Source organism: Malus sylvestris, chromosome 10 (genome assembly GCF_916048215.2).
Source record: "Malus sylvestris chromosome 10, drMalSylv7.2, whole genome shotgun sequence".
Taxonomy (NCBI): domain Eukaryota; kingdom Viridiplantae; phylum Streptophyta; class Magnoliopsida; order Rosales; family Rosaceae; genus Malus; species Malus sylvestris.
The window spans coordinates 18,196,769-18,216,251 of record NC_062269.1 but is presented as its reverse complement, the minus strand read 5'-3'; the positions used below and the strand labels follow the sequence as shown (position 1 = coordinate 18,216,251).

At 36.1% G+C, this 19,483-nt stretch overlaps 2 protein-coding genes and 1 long non-coding RNA gene across 3 annotated transcripts in view; all 3 read right to left on the bottom strand.

Annotated features, from left to right (window-relative positions):
• Positions 1 to 1,291: 1,291 nt before the first annotated feature.
• LOC126586994 (uncharacterized) overlaps positions 1,292 to 19,483 on the bottom strand; it is a 32,433-nt gene continuing 14,241 nt past the window's right edge. The window contains exon 6 of the long non-coding RNA XR_007610953.1: positions 1,292 to 1,612. This is a non-coding gene — a long non-coding RNA (uncharacterized LOC126586994). The remainder of the gene's footprint in view (positions 1,613 to 19,483) is intronic.
• On the bottom strand, positions 4,549 to 6,773 carry LOC126586991 (pentatricopeptide repeat-containing protein At4g14820-like). Its single transcript, XM_050251963.1, has one exon. The coding sequence runs from the start codon at positions 5,612 to 5,614 to the stop codon at positions 5,072 to 5,074; it is 543 nt and encodes a 180-aa protein (XP_050107920.1). The 5' UTR covers positions 5,615 to 6,773; the 3' UTR covers positions 4,549 to 5,071.
• On the bottom strand, positions 8,446 to 12,280 carry LOC126586990 (uncharacterized). The gene is made up of 5 exons (XM_050251962.1): positions 11,487 to 12,280; positions 10,676 to 11,143; positions 9,955 to 10,332; positions 9,796 to 9,863; positions 8,446 to 8,898 (listed from the first exon to the last, which is right to left on the bottom strand). Exons 1-5 carry the CDS (start codon positions 12,126 to 12,128, stop codon positions 8,688 to 8,690), a joined length of 1,767 nt encoding a protein of 588 aa, XP_050107919.1. The 5' UTR covers positions 12,129 to 12,280; the 3' UTR covers positions 8,446 to 8,687.

Genomic DNA, 19,483 nt, shown 5'->3' with positions numbered 1-19,483 from the left:
AATCATTCATATCAAAAATTTCCGTTTGATAAGACTTCCCTAACTTCAATAACATATAAAATTTTGTCATGTCATAATACTAAATGGATTTTAGACGCTGGTATTTTTTCACGTTTTTTGGACCAGAAATGGATTTATGGTAAATTTTTAAGTGTGATACCATATTACTAGAATTCTACAGACTTCCGCATAATAGTCTGCTTGTGATATTATTTTGACATATCTATGTAACTCATAAATTCATGAAATTTTAGTATGATATACATTGAGATATTTATTTCAAATCTGGAAATTTTGACAAGCATTGGTTTGAAAATGAATTATTGGTGAATTTTTAATCTTGGGACTGTTCTGCAGAATTTATGCGGTTTCTGTAGAAAATTCCATTTCGATTTTATTTTTAGCCCATTTTTTAAAATCGAAAAAAAAAATCATGGAATTTTGGGTAACAATAAATTTACATGTCTACTTTATTTCTGAAAATTTTCATACAAATTGGAGGAAGATTGAAGTTTTGGTGAATTATTTAGTCTCGGGTATGTTTTGCAGAATTTATGTTGTTTCAGCATTAGAACTTTTTAGTACACTTATAAAATCTCAAAAATTATGAAATTTTGGGAAATAACAGATTTTTATGTTTAATTTATGTCTGAAAATTTTAATGAATATCGGATGAACAATGAATATGTGGTAAATTTGTAATCTTAGGTCTGTACTGAACCTTTTTCTGCAGTTTCTGCAGCACTCCATTTTCAAATTCATTTTTGGCTCGCTTATAAATTTTAAAAATCATGAAATTTTGTGAAATAGTATCTATAGGTGTCTAATTCATACCTGAAAATTTTCATGACAATCTAACAAGAGTTGATTTTGAGTGAATTTGCAAGCTAAAGTAGTACTGCTGAAGTTTGGTACTTCAAAACTAGTTTTGTTATGTGATATTATTTCACTGATTGTGCACATCTATTGGTACCGATTATTATACAAGGTTATGGTTCCAATATGTCCTTGTTATATGCAAATTCTCAATACTAATGAATTTTATATAGACAACACATTAAATTTTGATTTAAAGATGTATTGGTTTGTTTTGCTTAAACCAATGTTTGTTTGGTCATCAATTCTGATTATGATAATAATTGTCTTTTGAGAGAAAATTGGAAAGTGGCATCAGTTTACTAATTGATCATTTTGGTCCCTATCGAATAACTGAATAACCATGTTTCCTCTTTCGAGAACTCTATTGTTCAATATCAATAACAACATACTTTTGTGTTTGATTGAATCTTTTGAGAATCATTGAATATCCAACAAAACGGTTATTTAATATTGTTCTAAAGGATTATTTTGAAAAATCAGAATTCTAATTTATATGGTGAATACTTTTGTCCCAATGGGAATTTCAGGAAATCACTCACCAATTATAAATTAGTATTATAGCAAATCATAAAGTACATCTAACATATTTTTCATCTGGCCAAAGCTGTTGAAGCTATATGTATTTTGTGTATTTTATGTTTTGGCTATCTATGCAGGTATTTTCTTTGCATGATTAGTTTCTACCCAAAGGTGTAACAATCATGCAATTTGGAGTTGGTTCGATCCTCCACAACTCGACTACTTCCATGATGAATCTTGCAGAATCGAGAATGAGTAGGTAAATTTGCCAATCTTTTGCCTTAATTTTTTGTGAGTTCTAACTTGGATTAAAATTATTGTTGAAAAAAAATTGATGTTGTTGAGATATCTATGTGTTTACTTTAATCGACTTTGTTTTAGAATTAAAACATAAATTTTGAGTTTGGATTCTCTTATTAGGTTTCATTTTAATTTATGATCTAATATTTAACACATATGTGTGTCTTATCTCATACACTAAAATAAATTTTGTAGCCATTGGTTTATCTAATCACTTGTCACTTTTAGATCGATTAATAATGTTGAGATACTGTTCCTTATATAAGCCTAATTTTGATACATATAGATTGGTTTATTTATGTCCAAACCAACTATTTTGTGACTCAACAAATTTATTTAAGAAATTTTAATGTTTTGGGCATATTAGAGGTTATTTATCTAATGACATGAACCTTTAATTTATTTAAGAATTTTTTTTTTTGTGTTCTGAGCATATTAAAGATTGTAAATTGGTTTTATTTAAATTATGATTAAATCTGAAATTTTGGTAGAGCTTGGGAAATACTGATGGAGTTTTGCATACCTTGCAACGTGTCCTATTTGATTACAATTTTGATAGATTTTTTCTAACTCCAAACTTTGTAAAAATTTGCAATGTTATATTATATATTGGATTGTGTACACTATTGATTCAACTAGCCCATATTTTGTTATATGAAAACCACTTTCTCTAGAGTTTAATCTTGCAATTTTGAGTGTTTGCCCAAGTGAGAGAAATAATGTATTATGGGCTTCACATTCATCAATTTTGTATGCTTTTAATGATCATAGTTTTGGTAGATAAAACGTACATTATCATACTTGTTTATATTTTATTTGTTACATATGCAACTAATCTTGTAGGAAATTCAAGAAGGGTTAATGAGTATATTCTGCTCAAAAGTGTTTTACTTATTAATTCTTATATGTTGTTCAAGAAATTGGACATGTGATTTATATGTTATTGATGAATAATTAATATGCCCAAAAGTGTTTTCTTATTCAGTACAAATATAAATCAATGTATGGTGAAACATGAAATTGACAAGATTGCACATACTTCATCTGCTCAAAAGTGTTGAAGCTATATACGTTTTCCCTTGTATTTTATGTTTTAGCTATACAAACCTAATATAATTAGTTTCTGTCCAAAGATGATTCTAGAATTATAGGCTTTTTGATGCATTAGAAAACATTCAGTTAAAGTTTTCTATTTCTGTCAATTGTTAGATGAACACAACTGACCAAATAATTTTGTATAGTTTTTTAGTCACGAGAATCACTTCCCTACAAACATCTAAAATAGAGATGTTGAGCTCATAAATTTTATGTTTTAGATCCCATGACTAATGTTTTGCTAATGGGAGTATTTGAAAGGTGTCTATTTCATTTTATAGGCATTTATAAAGTTTTTTTTACTCTCTTAATCAGTGGGAGTAATAATTTGTTTATCTCTACTAATTAGTGGGAGTAAGAGATTTACCTTTGGTGTTAAAAATTTGAAGTGTTAGTGGCTGATATTTTAAGAGTAAATTTTGTTTAAGTTTTGTTCATAAGTTTTAATAAGAGGTTCTGATTTTATAAATAATATGTCGTATTTTACTCGTTCTCTTATCATAATCTAAATTGACAGAAAAGTTGGATGTTGTTACCAACGTTGTTGAGTTCTTTTGTGAACTACTTTTGTACTGAAATATATTTTCATATTTTCAGTTTGACTATTGTGAGCTAATGTTTTGACTATTAGCTCTTGACACCATGACTTTGTTAGCAACAAAGTGCTTTAAGTTGAATGTGTATGTGATCTTGGAGTGCAAGGAACATACCAAGTTGTTCTTTGTTTTTCTTTAGTTCTGCATTCAATTCAAAGTGACAGGTTGCTAGGAAAGGTTGTTGCATACTTATGAAGACTCAATGATCACCATGAGTTCTTATTTGTTAGGATAAATCATTGACATTCAAGTGGGAAAATGTAAGGTTGTGAATGACAATGAATGATGTATTGGATTACTTATGTTGTAGGCCACTTGTTTATCGAGTTGTTAACGACATAAGTAATCTGATAATCCTAGTGAAATAAGGATTATGGAGTCTTAACCTTTGCAATTGACCTAAAGAAATCTGATGAATTTTGCTACAAAGATATAGTATCATGGTGGGACTTAAACACTTAAGTGATAGGGTTTGATTTTCATAACCAATAATAGGTCGGCTATGATTAAACCCTAATGATATAAATATTATGGTTAAGTCCATGCTTCCATACGCTTAATCTCTTAAAATACGCTAAACCTTATTCATAGCAGAGAGATTATTGAAGTACTGGAAGTAAAAGACAACCTAGAAATCTGCAATGTCTTCCGTATTCTACAGATAAGTTTAATATAATTAGTTAATCTCTATTTTATATTGATTTGATTTATTCGTGATCCTAATGTCTTGTTGTTCTGATTTCAGAATATGTCTTACAGATCTTGCTCTATTCGTCAAACAATTCAGATGAATTCTCAAAAACAAAGGGAAAGATTCTAAATAGTTTAGTGAGCCATCAAGCAGTCAGGAAAAAACAACCCACTGAAGTGAAGAATAAAGGATTCACTAGAAAAGGAGACGAAGGTTTATTGAAGATACCTAGTCCCTGCTTTGCATGTGGTGGAAGTGGGCACCGTGCTGCTGATTGTGCTAACACCAAACTCCTTGGTTAAAAGCGCAAAAAGGCAATGATGGTTGCTTGGAGTGATGACAATGAACAAGGTTCTATGCAATCTGATGAGTCGTCAAATGATGAAGAAAAGGTTGTTGCTTTAGTTGCCCCAATTGAGGAAGTGTCTCTAAGTAATGATGATTCTATTCTGAATGGCAATGAGGAGATGACTTATGATGAATTGTACATTAAGTATGATACGCTCTTTGATAAGACTTGCTCTACAAAAGTGGAGAAGATTGAACTAGCTAAGAAAGTTATTGAGTAGAAATCTGATTTTCTTGCCACTCAATACTACAATATGATGGTATTCATCTTCACTTAGAAGTGAGAGGTTTCAAGTTTGAATCTCGTGGATGGTGAATTCAATAGTAAATTAGGCTACTCATCGTGTGGCTTAGTTGAACTCCCTCTCTCCCTAGCGTAAAAATATCGATGTACTCAAAAAAAAAAAAAAAATCGTCTTTTCCTTGGATGATAGAAATCTTGTTTTCCTTGGATGCTTCTGAACTCCCCCTAAAGACTTGCTACCTTCATTTGCTTCACCAATCCATCTAAAGTATTATATATGCCCTCAATTTGAGGATGTGAAGGGCGCCCTACAACAAATTCTTACACAACACCATTGATGCTGATCCAACTACAGCCGAGCCGCATGGCCACCCCCTTCTCCCTCATAAACCGTTGCAGCTAAAAGACATCGTCCCATCGATGATCGAATGCCAATGTATTAGCTAGCATCACAAAGCCTCTGGAATTCTCAGTATCCACTTGAGCCAGTCTATTGGAAACATATTGAGCCACGTCAACTCTAGAGTGGAGCAGGCAACCACCGAGCAAAGCACCCCACACAAAATTATTAGGCTCAAGGGGCATGGATTTTACAACCTCTAAAGCTTCTTCGAGTAGGCCTACCCTTGCAAGGATATCAATGTAGCAAGCATAATGTTCTAATTTCGGATAAACAGAAAACCTTAAGGTTATAACACTAAATATTTGACGTCCTTCCTCCGATAAACCAGAGTGACCCCATGCACATAAGGCACCGAGGAAAGTGCCTGCATTGGGTTGCAAACTGAACTGTTGGCTTTTAGAGAATAGCCTCAAAGCCTCATCTTCTTCACTGTTAATCGCAAGACCCATGACCATGGCGCTGAATGAAACAATATCTTTCGTGAGCATCTGATAAAATACTTCTTTTGCCCTCTCCAAACTCCCACATTTTGAATACATGTCGATCAATGATTCAATGCAGTGGCTAGGATTCTGTTTGACCTAATTACCGTATGCTTCCTTTAGATTTCAGGTATTGGTAAACCTATGAACCAAGGTCTAAATCGCCAATTTGAGTGCAAGCTGAAAGCACGCTGACCCTCGTAACATGGTTAGGCCCATGACTGGGGTTTTCTACCGTTAAGCGGAAAGACTCTGAGACTCCAGAGGACAACCATTCTGAACATATGCACCTATCATGGCATTCCAAGCAAGCACACTTTGCTTTCCATTATCACCAATTTCATCAAATATTTCCCTACTCTTCTCAACCTTTCCCCATTTCCCGTACAAATATAAAAGGACAGTGTCGACAGAGTCACAACCAAAATTCTTAGTATCGACAATATCTGATAGGATCTAAATCCATTTCTCAAGTGCAACCATCTCAAGATTTGAACACGCTGACAAGACGCTGACCATTGTATCATCTTCCAGCCGCAAATTTTCATTAACCATCATTAAGATAAGCTGCAAAACTTCCTCACTCTGACCTGAATGAGCATAACCAGCAATTAACGATGTCCAACAGTAAACACTACGCTTCTGAGGCATTTCATCAAACACCAAACGTGCAGAAGCCAAATCTTTAATTCCGCGAGCATACACCTAAAGCAGGCTATTGCAAAGAAACCCCATTTTGGTAACATGGGTTTGAATCTGTTTGACATAACGAGGATTTTCGGTGCGAAAACAGGCTTTGAGAAGGAACGAGGAGGTGAAATCATTAGGCGAAAGAGAGTTCTATTTTAAGCATTTGAAGAGGGAAAATGCATGGGAGAACAGACCCTCTTTAGCCAAGACCCTGATGATTGCATTGAAAGGGAAAATGTTGGGTTTTCGGAGCTGATGAAAGACTCAGAGAGCGAGACGAAACTGGTAATGGCCGATGAGACGGGTGGCGATCAGGTTGTCCTGGTGAGCACCGAGCTGAAAGACATGAGCGTGGATTTGAAGGAGGAGAGGATGTGAAATACGGCCCTGGAGAAAAACAGCTAAGTCGGTGGAGGGATTGGGAAGTGGATAGGAAAAGAGTGTGTGAAGAAGATGAAGAGCAGAGTAAGATGATGAACAGAAGCAAGTTCTCAGCTTTTGAGGAAATGAAAGTGTCTTTTAGATGCTTTTAGTTTGACTAATTCATCTTAGTTTACAATTAGTTTTTAAACTAAACTTTCATTAATTGAAGTTCCTAAATTTAACAAAACGTGCATTATTTGTTTTTTTTTTTTTTTTTGTAACAAACGATATTAAATGTACCATCTCCAATTCTTGGGGATAAAGTGTAAAAATTTATAGCTTAAATTTTAAACTATAACCTAAAAACTACTTTTCTCTTCTAACCCTTATAGCTTAAAATTTTAGTTTGAGACTATTAAATAATGATTTTGGCATTTTTTTTCGATACTTTTTTTAAAATAAAATTTAGGGTAAATTACATTTTACCCCATCAGGTTTGGTATCGATTGCAATTTCTTACAACATCTTTAAAACATTTCAATTTCATACATTTACTTATCATTTTATTTCAATTTCATACATCCGTTAGAAAATATGTTAAGTAAACAGTTAAGTGATGACGTAGCAAATATGAGATCCACATTTGTACTGACGTGGCTGCTAAATTTGTGCCACGTAGCAAAAAATAATTTTGTATGCATTAAAAAAAAAACCCAAAAACCCATCTTCTCCCCGACCCACCCCATCCCACCCCTCCACCCCACCCCCGCCTCCCTGTAACCCCCCCCCCCCACCCCACGCAAAACCCAAAAAAACCCCATATTTTTTGCATGAAGAATAGCACTCCTTCAATTGTCAAATACCAAAATCCCCTTCCGATGTCGTTGTTGGCTGCATCTCGTGGGTCTGATTGACACCAATTCGAGGTTAGAATGGGAGAAGGAGGAAGACAAAGAGATGGAGGTCGCCAGAAATATGTGGGTTTTTGGATGAGATGGGAGGTGAAGATAGTGGAGGAGAGGGAGGTAGGTCTCGGGGGGCTGGGGGGGGGGGGCAAGGAGAAGATGGGTTTCTGGGTTTTTTTTTTAATGTATAAAAAATTATTTTTTGCCATGTGGCATAAATTTAGCAGTCACGTCAGCACAAATGTTGATCTCATATTTGTCACATCATCACTTAACGGTTTACTTAACGGATGTATGAAATTAAAATAAAATGATAAGTAAATGTATGAAATTAAAATGTTTAAAAGATGCTGTAAGAAATTGCAATCGACCACAAACCTGAGGGGGTAAAATGTAATTTACCCTAAATTTTATGTAGATTATTCCAATTTATTTTATGAACATTTTAATCTAAAAATATTAAAATTCCGATAAGTAATTAAAAATCAAATAAATACATGGGTATGTAAAAAGATTTAAGTTAAATTTGATTTAAATTATTTTAGACCTATTTAATTTTGGGCAGTGGTCTAAGGAAGAGGGGAGTGGGTTAAGCCTCACTAATGTAGTTCAAATTAGTCTTTAACGATAATCAAGCATAAAACCTCAGTTACCAATGAAGTGAAATACCACACTATCATTGTACCAAGTGACTGTTGTGAATGTATGTTATACACGACTTTGCAATTAGAGTGAGCGTGCGTGCACTCAATTCAAGTCGATGCTCATTGCGAGCATGTCAACAGTGAGTCGGGTAGCGAGATGGGTCCAAACTCACGGGTGTCTGAGTTTGTCAATGCTCGAACTCAAAAACATCCAGTTAAGTTCCCATTTCTTTGGCATACTTTGCGCTCCAAAAAGATAGTATACCTAAAGGTGACACTGTTCTCCTTTTTAGGTAGACATTGATAGTGTTTCAATTCAAATTAATATAAGTTTCAACCAACACTCCGATTAATTAAACAACGGTACAAGTTTTTCTACATCTCTAGGGTTAGAAAAAAACCTATTTTTACAAGCACAAAAGATCTAGACACATCGTCACCCAAACACAAATGAGACAGGAACTGATGACCCATGACATCAATCTTGGCAGAGCTTGAACAGAAACTAGAGTAGAGGAACCAAACCCGCTAGCCCGACATGAAAGACATGGCTCGTCTAAAATCCAAAGATTTGAGGGCTGACCCTGGAAAATGCTTATCAGGAACCCATAATTCTCCATTTCGTGGCAGCAGTATTTGTTGTTGGCTAGTCTTCTTGGCTTCTGCACAACTTTTTGCAGATGGAACTTCTTGTGTTTTCTTCACAAACTCAAAAAACTCCGCTACTTGTCGAGCATACCTTCAAAATCCAAATTGCAAAACAAATTAGAATGGCAGTTAGAACAAACATGATAGAGATTTATCAGCATAGCACCAATAGATAACAGATCAGTCCTAATATGTAATAAATATAAAGGAATGCGAAACAATTAAGTACCTAAACAGCACCATAGTAATGCTAACAGGTGATTTATTGTTTTAGCCACCTGACCATGTCATCAATAAAACTGGTCAGGAGGTAATTTTCTTAAGCATTAGCACAATCCCATACTGTCATCCACAAGAATGTGACGGGTTCAGAACATCTAGTTCAGGCTGACATTTCTTTCACAAAAGTCATCACTTTATCAGAGACCACTCCTACCAAATATTAGAATATGATTAGCCCAACAAAGGCCAAACACAACACATGTTAGCTGTTTTCGTTTTAAGATTTCAAACAATTAAGTCAATCCAAGAGCATATGGATACTTTTACATATATGAGATAAAAATAGATATAGAGAGATTATATTCATACACCCCAAATTACTTCCCCCACACCTTTTCATTTATTTTTTTAATATTTTTTGACACACCACTAACACTTGATGGAAAATATTAAACAATTAAAAAGGGTGTGGGGGAAGTAATTTGGGGTGTGTGGGCAATCTGCATATGTGCCTATGCTTATCACATAACAGTTAAACCAAACCGATACTCAATGATGTTTTTACATGATGAGTAAAACAAACTTAGCAGCCAGATTACTCGGGGACTTGAAGTGATTAACTATTAATAATATACACAAAGAATATGCAACTTTGAGTCATAATCATAGCAGAAAAACATCAATATAACAAAAAAGCATATTTCCAAGAAAAAGTCAGAAATAAGTAAAATTCTCATGCAAGCTTCTTAAGTATAGGCTATCTTACTGCCTCTTTGCGTCAATGTCTTTGTTAAAATCAATGTTTGGCTCACAGTCGAGAACCAAAGCAGGAACCTGCAGACCATCAAAGAAAAATGAATCATATTATTGGGGAGATGAGGTAACAGAAGGCCAACCAGATTAATGTGAATTGTGAATATGATACCTTCTGAATGCTGGAATGCATATGATCACCCTGCAAATAGAACACACGGTCCCTGATATCAGAAGGTAATGAGCTGTCTATTTGTAAGGCAGGCTTACTAATGGACAATACACCATGATTGCCACTCTCGAATGGGAAAAGCCAGCTTTCATGTTTTTCATGTAAGCCACGGAGATACTCTAGGCTGACTTGATCTTCCTCTGCTCTCTTGCGTAGCTTCATTCTCTGGTGACAAGTATCAGGACTTGCTCTCAGATATATGAAACCATCAGGGACAAGCCCGGGCAAGGATGATACAACTGGGTCAAACCAGGAGTCATAGATACTGATCTCCATCTCATTCATCCATTTCGCTTCATGAACCGCTCGAACGAAAACCTTTATTATGTAAAATGAAATAAATGCATCAGCCTTGAAACTTTAAGACAGGTTTGGTTCCCCTTGAATTATTAACCAAACAGGAAAATGAAAGAACTGCAAAGTTTCAATTCCATCAATTTTGGACACTGTTGGAATTTAGATGAGGTTACAAAAATTCAAAATCCATTTCCAAATAAAACAGTTTTTTTCCTTCTCTTAATGGAGGAGCATTTACAGTTATATATAATGATATAACAGAATAAGAAGTGGAGTTAACAGTTTTCCCCAACTCCATGGACAAATTTAAAGAAACAAAGATGCAAAATTCAAGTTAAGTAACTGAAGAATAACAGGATCTTACCATCCTGTCACTAAAAACACTCCTTTCCATCAACCGGAGGGGCTTCATACCACCAGAGGATTCTCTCTCCTGCATCAACCTTGTAACAAAAACATAATTCTGGAAGGTATAGGCATATCTCTCTGGATGAGCATAGAAAGCATCCAATATATTAAAATGGTCAGGGCCAACATCTTGCCACTTATTAATAGGTTCTGGAACCACCTCAACAAGATCTCTTAACTCAAGTGTTTCATTTGCTATTCTCTGAAGAAATGTTGACTTTCCAACACTGATGTTTCCTTCAACGCAGAAAGTAAGTCGTTTCTTCTGCTTTAGCTTCAGTTCCGAGTTCGAGTCGTCCTCCGTAGATTCTTCATCAACACTCTCTTTAATATAAGTAGTGATACTCTCAGCATGGTTTTTGTGGATGATTCCTACTGAACTTCGTAAAAACTCAACCATCTTCTCACTAGATTTTCCGAAGAACTGCAAGCAGCAGCTCAAAACTCCTTGTCATTATAGATTCATAGGTGTCCATATATCAGCTATAATGTAACTATTAGAGAAAGAGAATTGGTTTCTTTACAGCTTCCAAAATCCATGCTACATAAAAGTAAGCATTCTAAATCATCCTTACCGATTCCCGAACTAATCCGAAAAAGGCTTGAATATCTAGTCAAATTCATTCCAAAAATCCAAAATTTAGAATAATCTAAACCACTAAAAATTCAAGGAAAAAATTATCATCAATCCCAAACCTGCATGGCAACAAAACATAACATTCACAACATATAAGCTCTTAAGAATAAGTACAATACATACACAATACCTTATCTTTATACAATTGCTTGAGCTCGGCAACTCCCCCAATACCCTTTTGCACCAGCTTCTTCAAGTTCCTCGGCCCCACGCCAGGAATCGCCAACAAGTCCGGGCTTCCGGCCAACAAACCACCATCTACAGAACCCCTCTGCCGCCGACTCAACCTATTCGGCTTCTCGTCCCCCGAACCCTTTTCAGGGTTTTCACCAGCGCCACCGCCCAAACCCTCAAAACGCTCCTCTAAAATCTTGCATCCCTCCACGGCGGAAACAGAAAATGACCCGTCAGAGCTCGTGTGCAGCCACGCCGGGTGAGAGCCCAAGCCTGAGTCTTTGAGGACAAGCCAAGCCCGGGATGAGGTTCTGCCGCCGACAGAGACAGAGCAGCGGCATAGGCCACAGTTAGAGCGAGAGGAGGGAGTACTGGAAGCGGGTTTGTAGTGAATGGTAGAGGCGAGGGCCGAGCCGCCGCCGCCGCCGGCGGGAAAAGCTGCAGTTGCAGCAGCGTGCATTGTTGGAGGTTTATTGGGTGAGACGCTGAGAGCTTTCGATAGAAGGTCAGAGGCAAAGGGGAGAGAAGAAAGAGGGGCGGCCTTAGCCGAAGTGCAGAGAATGGGGCCTGATGAGCTTATACGAAGCAGTTTCTGCATCACTGCTATGCATTTCAGAGGATATTTTCTTTCTCTATTTTCTTCGTTTGTCAGAGGAAAAGAGGGGAAGTATGACGAGAGAGAGGGTTTTGACGTCTGAGGGTTTTTGAATCTCAGAATTGGGGGAATTTTTTTAGGGTTTTTTGAACTCAATTGCAGTCGTTGATAACTGACGAGAAGGGCCTTTTTGTCTTTGGAGGTGGATTGTTTGCCTCCTATTTTCATACTCTTCCCATCTCTTTATATTTGTGTGGTCACGATTAAGTCACGTCAATATTCTATATTGATTTTTTTATAAAAATAATAAAACAAAAAGTAATAGGAATATAAAATGTTGACGTGGCTTAATCGTGACCACACAAAACAGGAGATGATGAGAAGAGTATGGAAATGGGAGGGCAGACAATCCACCTCCTCTGTCTTTTTGGTCTGTCTGGCTGTTTGGTGCGGTGGGCTGTGTGAAAAGGTTTTATTGGCGGTGTAATCTACACAATTTTTTTTACTTAAACGTTGGTATTTGGATAAATTATAGAAAATTACTTCAATTATAAGTTGAATAATAATTTCATATCTCATGTTTTTGCAATGTCATACCTTCATTAAATTTTCTATTAATTTCGCAGTTAAATGATAACGTGACAGCGCAGCATCCACTCCTCATCCAACTAAATTTAAAAATTAATTAAATATCAATAAGTTTAAACTTTTTAATCTAAAAAATTAAAATTTAATTTGAAAAAAAAAAAAAAAAAACTCTCTCCTCACGTATCCCTCCCTCTCCTCTCCCTCGTCCACTCCTCACCCGTTATCATTTTTCCCCATTAATTTCTCACCAAAAATCTCAGCTTTCTAATCTTCTTCTTCAGCTCTGTAGAATCCAAGACTTTCCCTCCAAACCAATCTCCAACCCAAAACTCTCTCATCTGCTCCTCCCTCAAGCAAGGAAAACCCCATCTTGCCCTCCTCCAAAACGACATCCAAGGGCCTTGTCCCCATCAAACGAAGTAGGATTATCTCCCCTCCTATTCCCATCCTTTCCCTCCTCTCCTCTCGCATATTGCTTTTTGTCTTATTGTATCTATAAAAAAATCAATATAAGATTGTTGACGTGGCTAAACCGTAACCGTTCAAATAGGAGGGGAGGGAATGGGAGAGAGATTAGGAGGGGAGAGAATCCTCCTCCTCTAACTTGCACCCCACCGATCCAACCTAGATTACATCGACACCTAAATCCAATGGGCGGTCCATCGACGGTCTGAATGCGAGATTTCGGTCGAATCTCGCTGGATTTGGAGATGTAAACAACGATGATATGGTCGTCCTCGACCTCTACGCTCCACCCCCTTCACACTTCAAGCTTGCTGCCGAAGTTCATCCCCTTTCCTGATGATTGCGTAGTTTCGATCGTTGTTTTGATTTTAAAATCGACAAAAGCCATTTTCAACGGCAATGAGCATGGGAATCTGATTGATTGTCGCTGTAGTTCAAAATCGTAGGGTCTCTCTGTCATCGCCATTGTCCATTCCGATCAAATCTGGAACTAAAAGAGTGAGATAAGGATGCAGAATTGGCCGGGGAGAATAGGTGGAGGAGACAGGGAAGGTGGGGATACGGTGTATTTTTTTTTTCTTCTGGGTTTAGGATGGGATGGTATGATTTTCTAGATTTGGTTTGGATTTGTATGCCTTTCTGGCAAATGGGAGTGAGGAGGAATGAGTGAAGGGAGGTTAAAGGGACGACAGGAGGGAGAAGAGAGGCATTTTAGGAGAAAGGATGGAGAGATTTTTTTTAATTAATTTTAATTGTTAAATAAAAAATTAATATTATTTTAGTATTTAATTGATTTTTTATTCTAATTGGATGAGGGGTGGACTCCGAACTTCCCACGTCATCATTTAACACCAAATTGATAGAAAATTTAACGAGGTTTGATATTGCAATGAATTCATAAGTTGAGGTATGACATTGCAATTTTTAAAACATAAGGTATAAGATTGTGGTTCGATCCATAATTGAGGTAGTTTTGTTGTGACAATCCGTCCCTAATTTTATGATTTTATAAATTTTAAATCAGTGTATTGATGAAAATGCCCTTAGAGGCAAGGATGTTGACTTTCATTGACCGTCTTTTTGTGACATGTATAAGCTACTATTTTAGCGTATTCTCGAAGTACTCGACGATACGAATGTGTAAGTGCAAGCAGGATCGAATTTGGAGCTACGACTAAGATTTTACGAAACTATGAAACTTGAGGGTGTTTTATAAAATTTGAATTTTGGGTATTTTTATTATTTTAATACTTTCTTAGTAGATATTTTGAATAATGTATAATTTTTCAAGTATGTGGGACCCACACCCACACAAGCTCTCCACCCATTTCACGCCACGTGTCCCTTCTTCCTCTCTTCCTCACTCTTCGGATTTCATCACACACTCTCTGTCTCTTCACTTATCTCTCTCCCTCTCAAAATTGTCCCTCTCGTTTTCCCCCCCTCGTACACCCAACACCGAACCACCATCCCTCGCAACTCTGGCGAGTTATGCCACCACATAACCATTGTTATTCCACCCAGCTTCATGGTAAACCACTATGATCATCACCTTGTTTTACTCACAATACCAGGCCTAAAATATTTCTTTGCAAATGGCAGCCATGGCCACTGTCCACCATATCCTTCAACAAAGGTGAGTCTCAAAAATACCTTGGGTGAATTTCTCTCGTCATTTAGTTTCAATTTTAGACATGGTAGGTGATTCTTGGACTGGTTTTATGGTAGATATAACTTGGGGAAGTTTCCCAGTTTTCCGACGAGGAATCTGGCGACTTCGAGCAGTTTTCCGGCCAACCCTGGCCATGGTCGAGGAATCCAATGGTATATTTCGATTCCTTGTTCTCCTAGCTTCAATTTGATACATGGGAAGGCTATTTTTAGTTAAGTATTTGGGTTGGTCGAAGTCCGGTCACCATTTTCCTAGAATTCGGCAGTTGCAGTGGCAACCCGCCAAAGAAGAAGAAAAAAAAAACAATGTGCTTAGCCCAGCCCGGTTCCAATTGGGCTGGAATATTTTGAAAATATTCCTTGTGTTGTCTTTTTCAAAATTTCTCAGAAACCCTCCTAGGCTAATTTCAACACCCCGAATCTGTTTTTGACATCCATTTACACTATGTTTGGATGAGGGAAATAAACTTGAAATTTGGATAAAAGTCAGAATTTATAAATTGACATGCACAAATTCCCTTGTTTTGATTTATAACATAGAAATTTAGAATTTCCGCGTGGAAAAAAAACTTGGAATTTGGGGCTTCCAATTTCTGATGCGAAAATTAACTTAACACACAAATTTAACCCTCTTTTGACAATTGTAGTATAAGTATAAGTAGGGATCGTTTTGGACCGGGGATTAGGAGGGCTTGCTAATAACCTCTAAACTGACTCAAAAACATAAAACTAAACTTAAAAATACTTAACAAGACTCACAAGACTCAAAGCAAACTTAAAATACTCAAAACAGCTTAAAACAACTAAATCAACTTAAACTAGACACTAGGAATGACTTTGGACGAAAATTGACTTTTACTTGAATCAAAACATTTAAAAACACAAATTAAAACAGATTCTAGCTAATTAGACACTCTAAAGTAAAGGGGGATTGAATTTTGGACGAAGTTGAAACAAACAAACAAGTATGAAAAACTAGACAAATTGTAAAACAAATTTGAGAAATAAGATGATGGATGGGATAGCTAGAGGTTTTTTCTCCACACATGACATGTATGCAAATAACTTAATTTCCAGTTACTACTTCATTGAATTATGAATGACAATGCCCCAAATTAACCGTGACATCACTAGTTAACTCTTAGATTTTCCTTGTTTTATTGGATTGGATGACATCATTCGACAACCCAAAACATTCTTCAAAAGTTCCCTACATGACATCATAATAGAGATACAATCAAAGATCATTACATCTAATGAAAATCATAAGCATTGACAAAGCACTTGCAACTATGACATCATGTCACTCATGCTAGGATTTGAACTTAACGCGATCGTATATAAACAACCTTCACTACATGTGAATATAAGTTTGTAACGATTATGTGAAACTTCCTTATATTCTAGCAACGGATTTATGCATGCCAATTAAGTGTCGACCCTTAATTAACAAATACAAATAAGTTATCAATCAAATAGTTAAGCCAATTGCATTCACGATTCAAGAGTTCATAACTGGAATTTATCAAATTATATTGCACACATAATCATGGCTTTGAAATCACCCCTAGCCAATAGGGGTTTAGCCACTCATATTTACAACAAAACGAAAGGAAATGAATTTAAACATTAGAAACAAAAGAAAGAAAACACCTAAACGCTCCAACGATCCAAGTTGGACAGCAAGCACGTCCAAGCACTTTCCTTCCCTTCCTTTGCTACGGCACAAGGTGTTGGTGAGTGTTTGAAGGTTTGTTTGTATGGAAGAATGGATGTGAAGATGAATGGATGTGTTTGGATGAAGGTTGTGTTGAAATGGGAGTGAATGATCTAACCAAGTATGAACTAAATTTATGTTATACACACTTCCTTTTATAGAGGAATTGCATGGCAATGGAGGGGAACATGGAGTGGTGTAGCAATTGAGTGCAATGATTCAATGTAATGATGCATGAATTTGAAATGATGGAGGGAACAAGGAATGGTGTAGCAATTGAGTGCAATGAGTGGTGTTTGAAATGATTCAAAGGTGAAAGTGAAGTGATGATGCAAAGCATGGGGGTAAAATGGAGTGGTGTTGCAGCTAGGGAACATGAATGATTGTGCACATGGTAGAGAAAGGAAAGGGAGGTGGAAAGATGCAACAAATGAGTCAATGGAGGGAACATGGATGATGATGCACGACATAGGAATCCAAAGGGAGTGCAATGATGGTGTACGGCAATGATGGAAAGGTGAATGGTGAAGTGACACCCCTTTGTGGCTGAGCTCTTTGTCATTTTTACATTAATTCTTCTTTCTCTTTCACACATTCCTAGCCTCTTTAGTCTTCAATTTGGTCCATCCACCTTGCTCCATGCATGTGCTATTCATTCCAAGCCCAAAACTGCTTCAAAATGCACCAAAATGCATCTTATTGCTTCATAAGGCCTATGGACCTACAAACACACGAAAATAACTTAAAATACATAATTAACTAAGAAATAACAACATAAATGCATGAGAACAAGCTAACTCAGTCACATAAATATGCTCCTATCAATTTCCAAGTTTAAATTTCATGTAAATATGTGTCATTTCCCAATTTCTATGATTGGAAGTTTAAAATTAACAAATTCCATTTTCAATTCCATTGTTTTTTTAAGTTAACCAAACAACAAAATTCACAAATTCTAGAAAATAAAATCCCTTCATTTCAATTTCCGTCATTTTAAAATTCCTTAGTAATTTTAAATTTTTTCATCCAAACATAGTTGACCACTGGGGTTCTTGGTTGACTTTTTACGAAAATTACCTGGGACCCTTCTTAGCGTATTTCGACACGCTGATTCCGAATCCACTGTTTGTTTCTCCAAATTCAAATGTTTTAATTGATTTTTACTAATGGGTCTCCATATTATGCTTAGGTGCAATTATTATTGGAGGGCTATCCTAATTCGAATGGCTGCGATCTTGCAAGTAACTGTGAGTGGGTCATTTCTTTCATATAGTATATTGGTTAGTTTCCACATATATACTTATCAATGAATTTTTAAGTGATTGCCATAATTAAATAAACGTTTATATGAAATGTCTTATTGTTGGAAAATTATGAAATAATCCTACATGGTGCATGGGTAAGCTTACTGTAAGGGGATGCCTTAATTATATTTATATTCATGAATAATGTGATGTGGACTGGAATTATCGAATCATTGTGGTATGATTATATTTGTGTTATTTGCTCATCGTTGCTGCACCGGTGTTAGTACTCGTCCGGGCTAGGGCCAGGCTTCACGTGTATGTTCGCATCACACCGAACGCTCACCTTGGATCCATTGTAGGTGTCAGTCCTGTCATACAGGTAGTAATAGACAACTCCGACTCGTATGTGATGTGCCTAGCACCAGTCTTCACGTGATTGTAATACTAGAGCGTATATTATGATTACACCCAATCCTATTCATGTCAGATTACCTCTGCATGAACTCGTGTGTCAGTACGTGTCGATGAGCACTCGATGTGATATGTTTATTTGTGCGAGAATATGTGATTATAGACATCATGTGCTTACTTACGAAATATTATGCCGTATCGAATTCTTAGGATTTTGCAAGCTATGGTAAGTAATTTCTTACTATACGTAGTATGTATATTTTGAAAACTATACTTATTTTACGGCAAGGGGTTATTACATTTTCGAAAAGGTTTTTTTTTTTTTTTTTTTTTACAAAGCTTTATTTTTAGGCCCACTCACCATTGTTTTTCGCCCCTCCAGGTTTTAGTGTTGAGCTTCCATGTCAACGAAAATTCTTGGCAAATTTCAGTGTAGGTAGCTACCTTTAATGGTATAATTCTTATCTTACCTTACTATACTTTACTTATGCTCTGACATCACGTGTGAAATGGGTTCATTTCCACTCACAAGCGCGCTCTTAAAATTAGGCACTTTTAGGTTTAAATCTATTCACATATTCCACTACACTACACTTTATGGCTTCATCACCTTGCAGATGTCGCCCAACACAACTCAATTCAGAGTCCAAGTGGATATTCCAGGTCGGGGTGTGTCATTTGTGTAATTTACTCTTGTTATTTTAATTTAGGGTATTGTTAGGGAGACTAAAATTCTAAACCAAATTTTATAAATCAATTGATGTGGAAGTTGATAATTAGATTATTACTTAAGTGTTGATTAACTTGTTTATTTCCTCTTGGTGACACATCATTTGGTTTGCAAATTTGGTTTAAAAAATTTAATCTCCCTAGCATTATCCTTCAATTTATAGTCATCGGATCAAAATAAGTGAAAAGATTTGAAGGACAAAAACTAACAGGCCATTAGTACTACAGTCTAGTGAGGCTTAGGTTCGATTGTCACCAAAGATGAATTTGAACCAAATTATTGCTAACTCATTGTGAGGTTTAGCTCACTCCCCCAACTCTTAGTATAGATAATATTGATTCTTCAAAAAAAAAAAAAAAAAAACTAATAGAGAGTGTGTAGATAGTACCACCTTTTAATATCAACTTTGCTAAGCCGACCACTATGTTCGGATTTCAAGAATGACAAATTCGTAATTAATTTATCCTTTCACCATCTACTGTACTATAAATATATTGTTGTATATTCATGGATTGTTTAGTTTTGATCA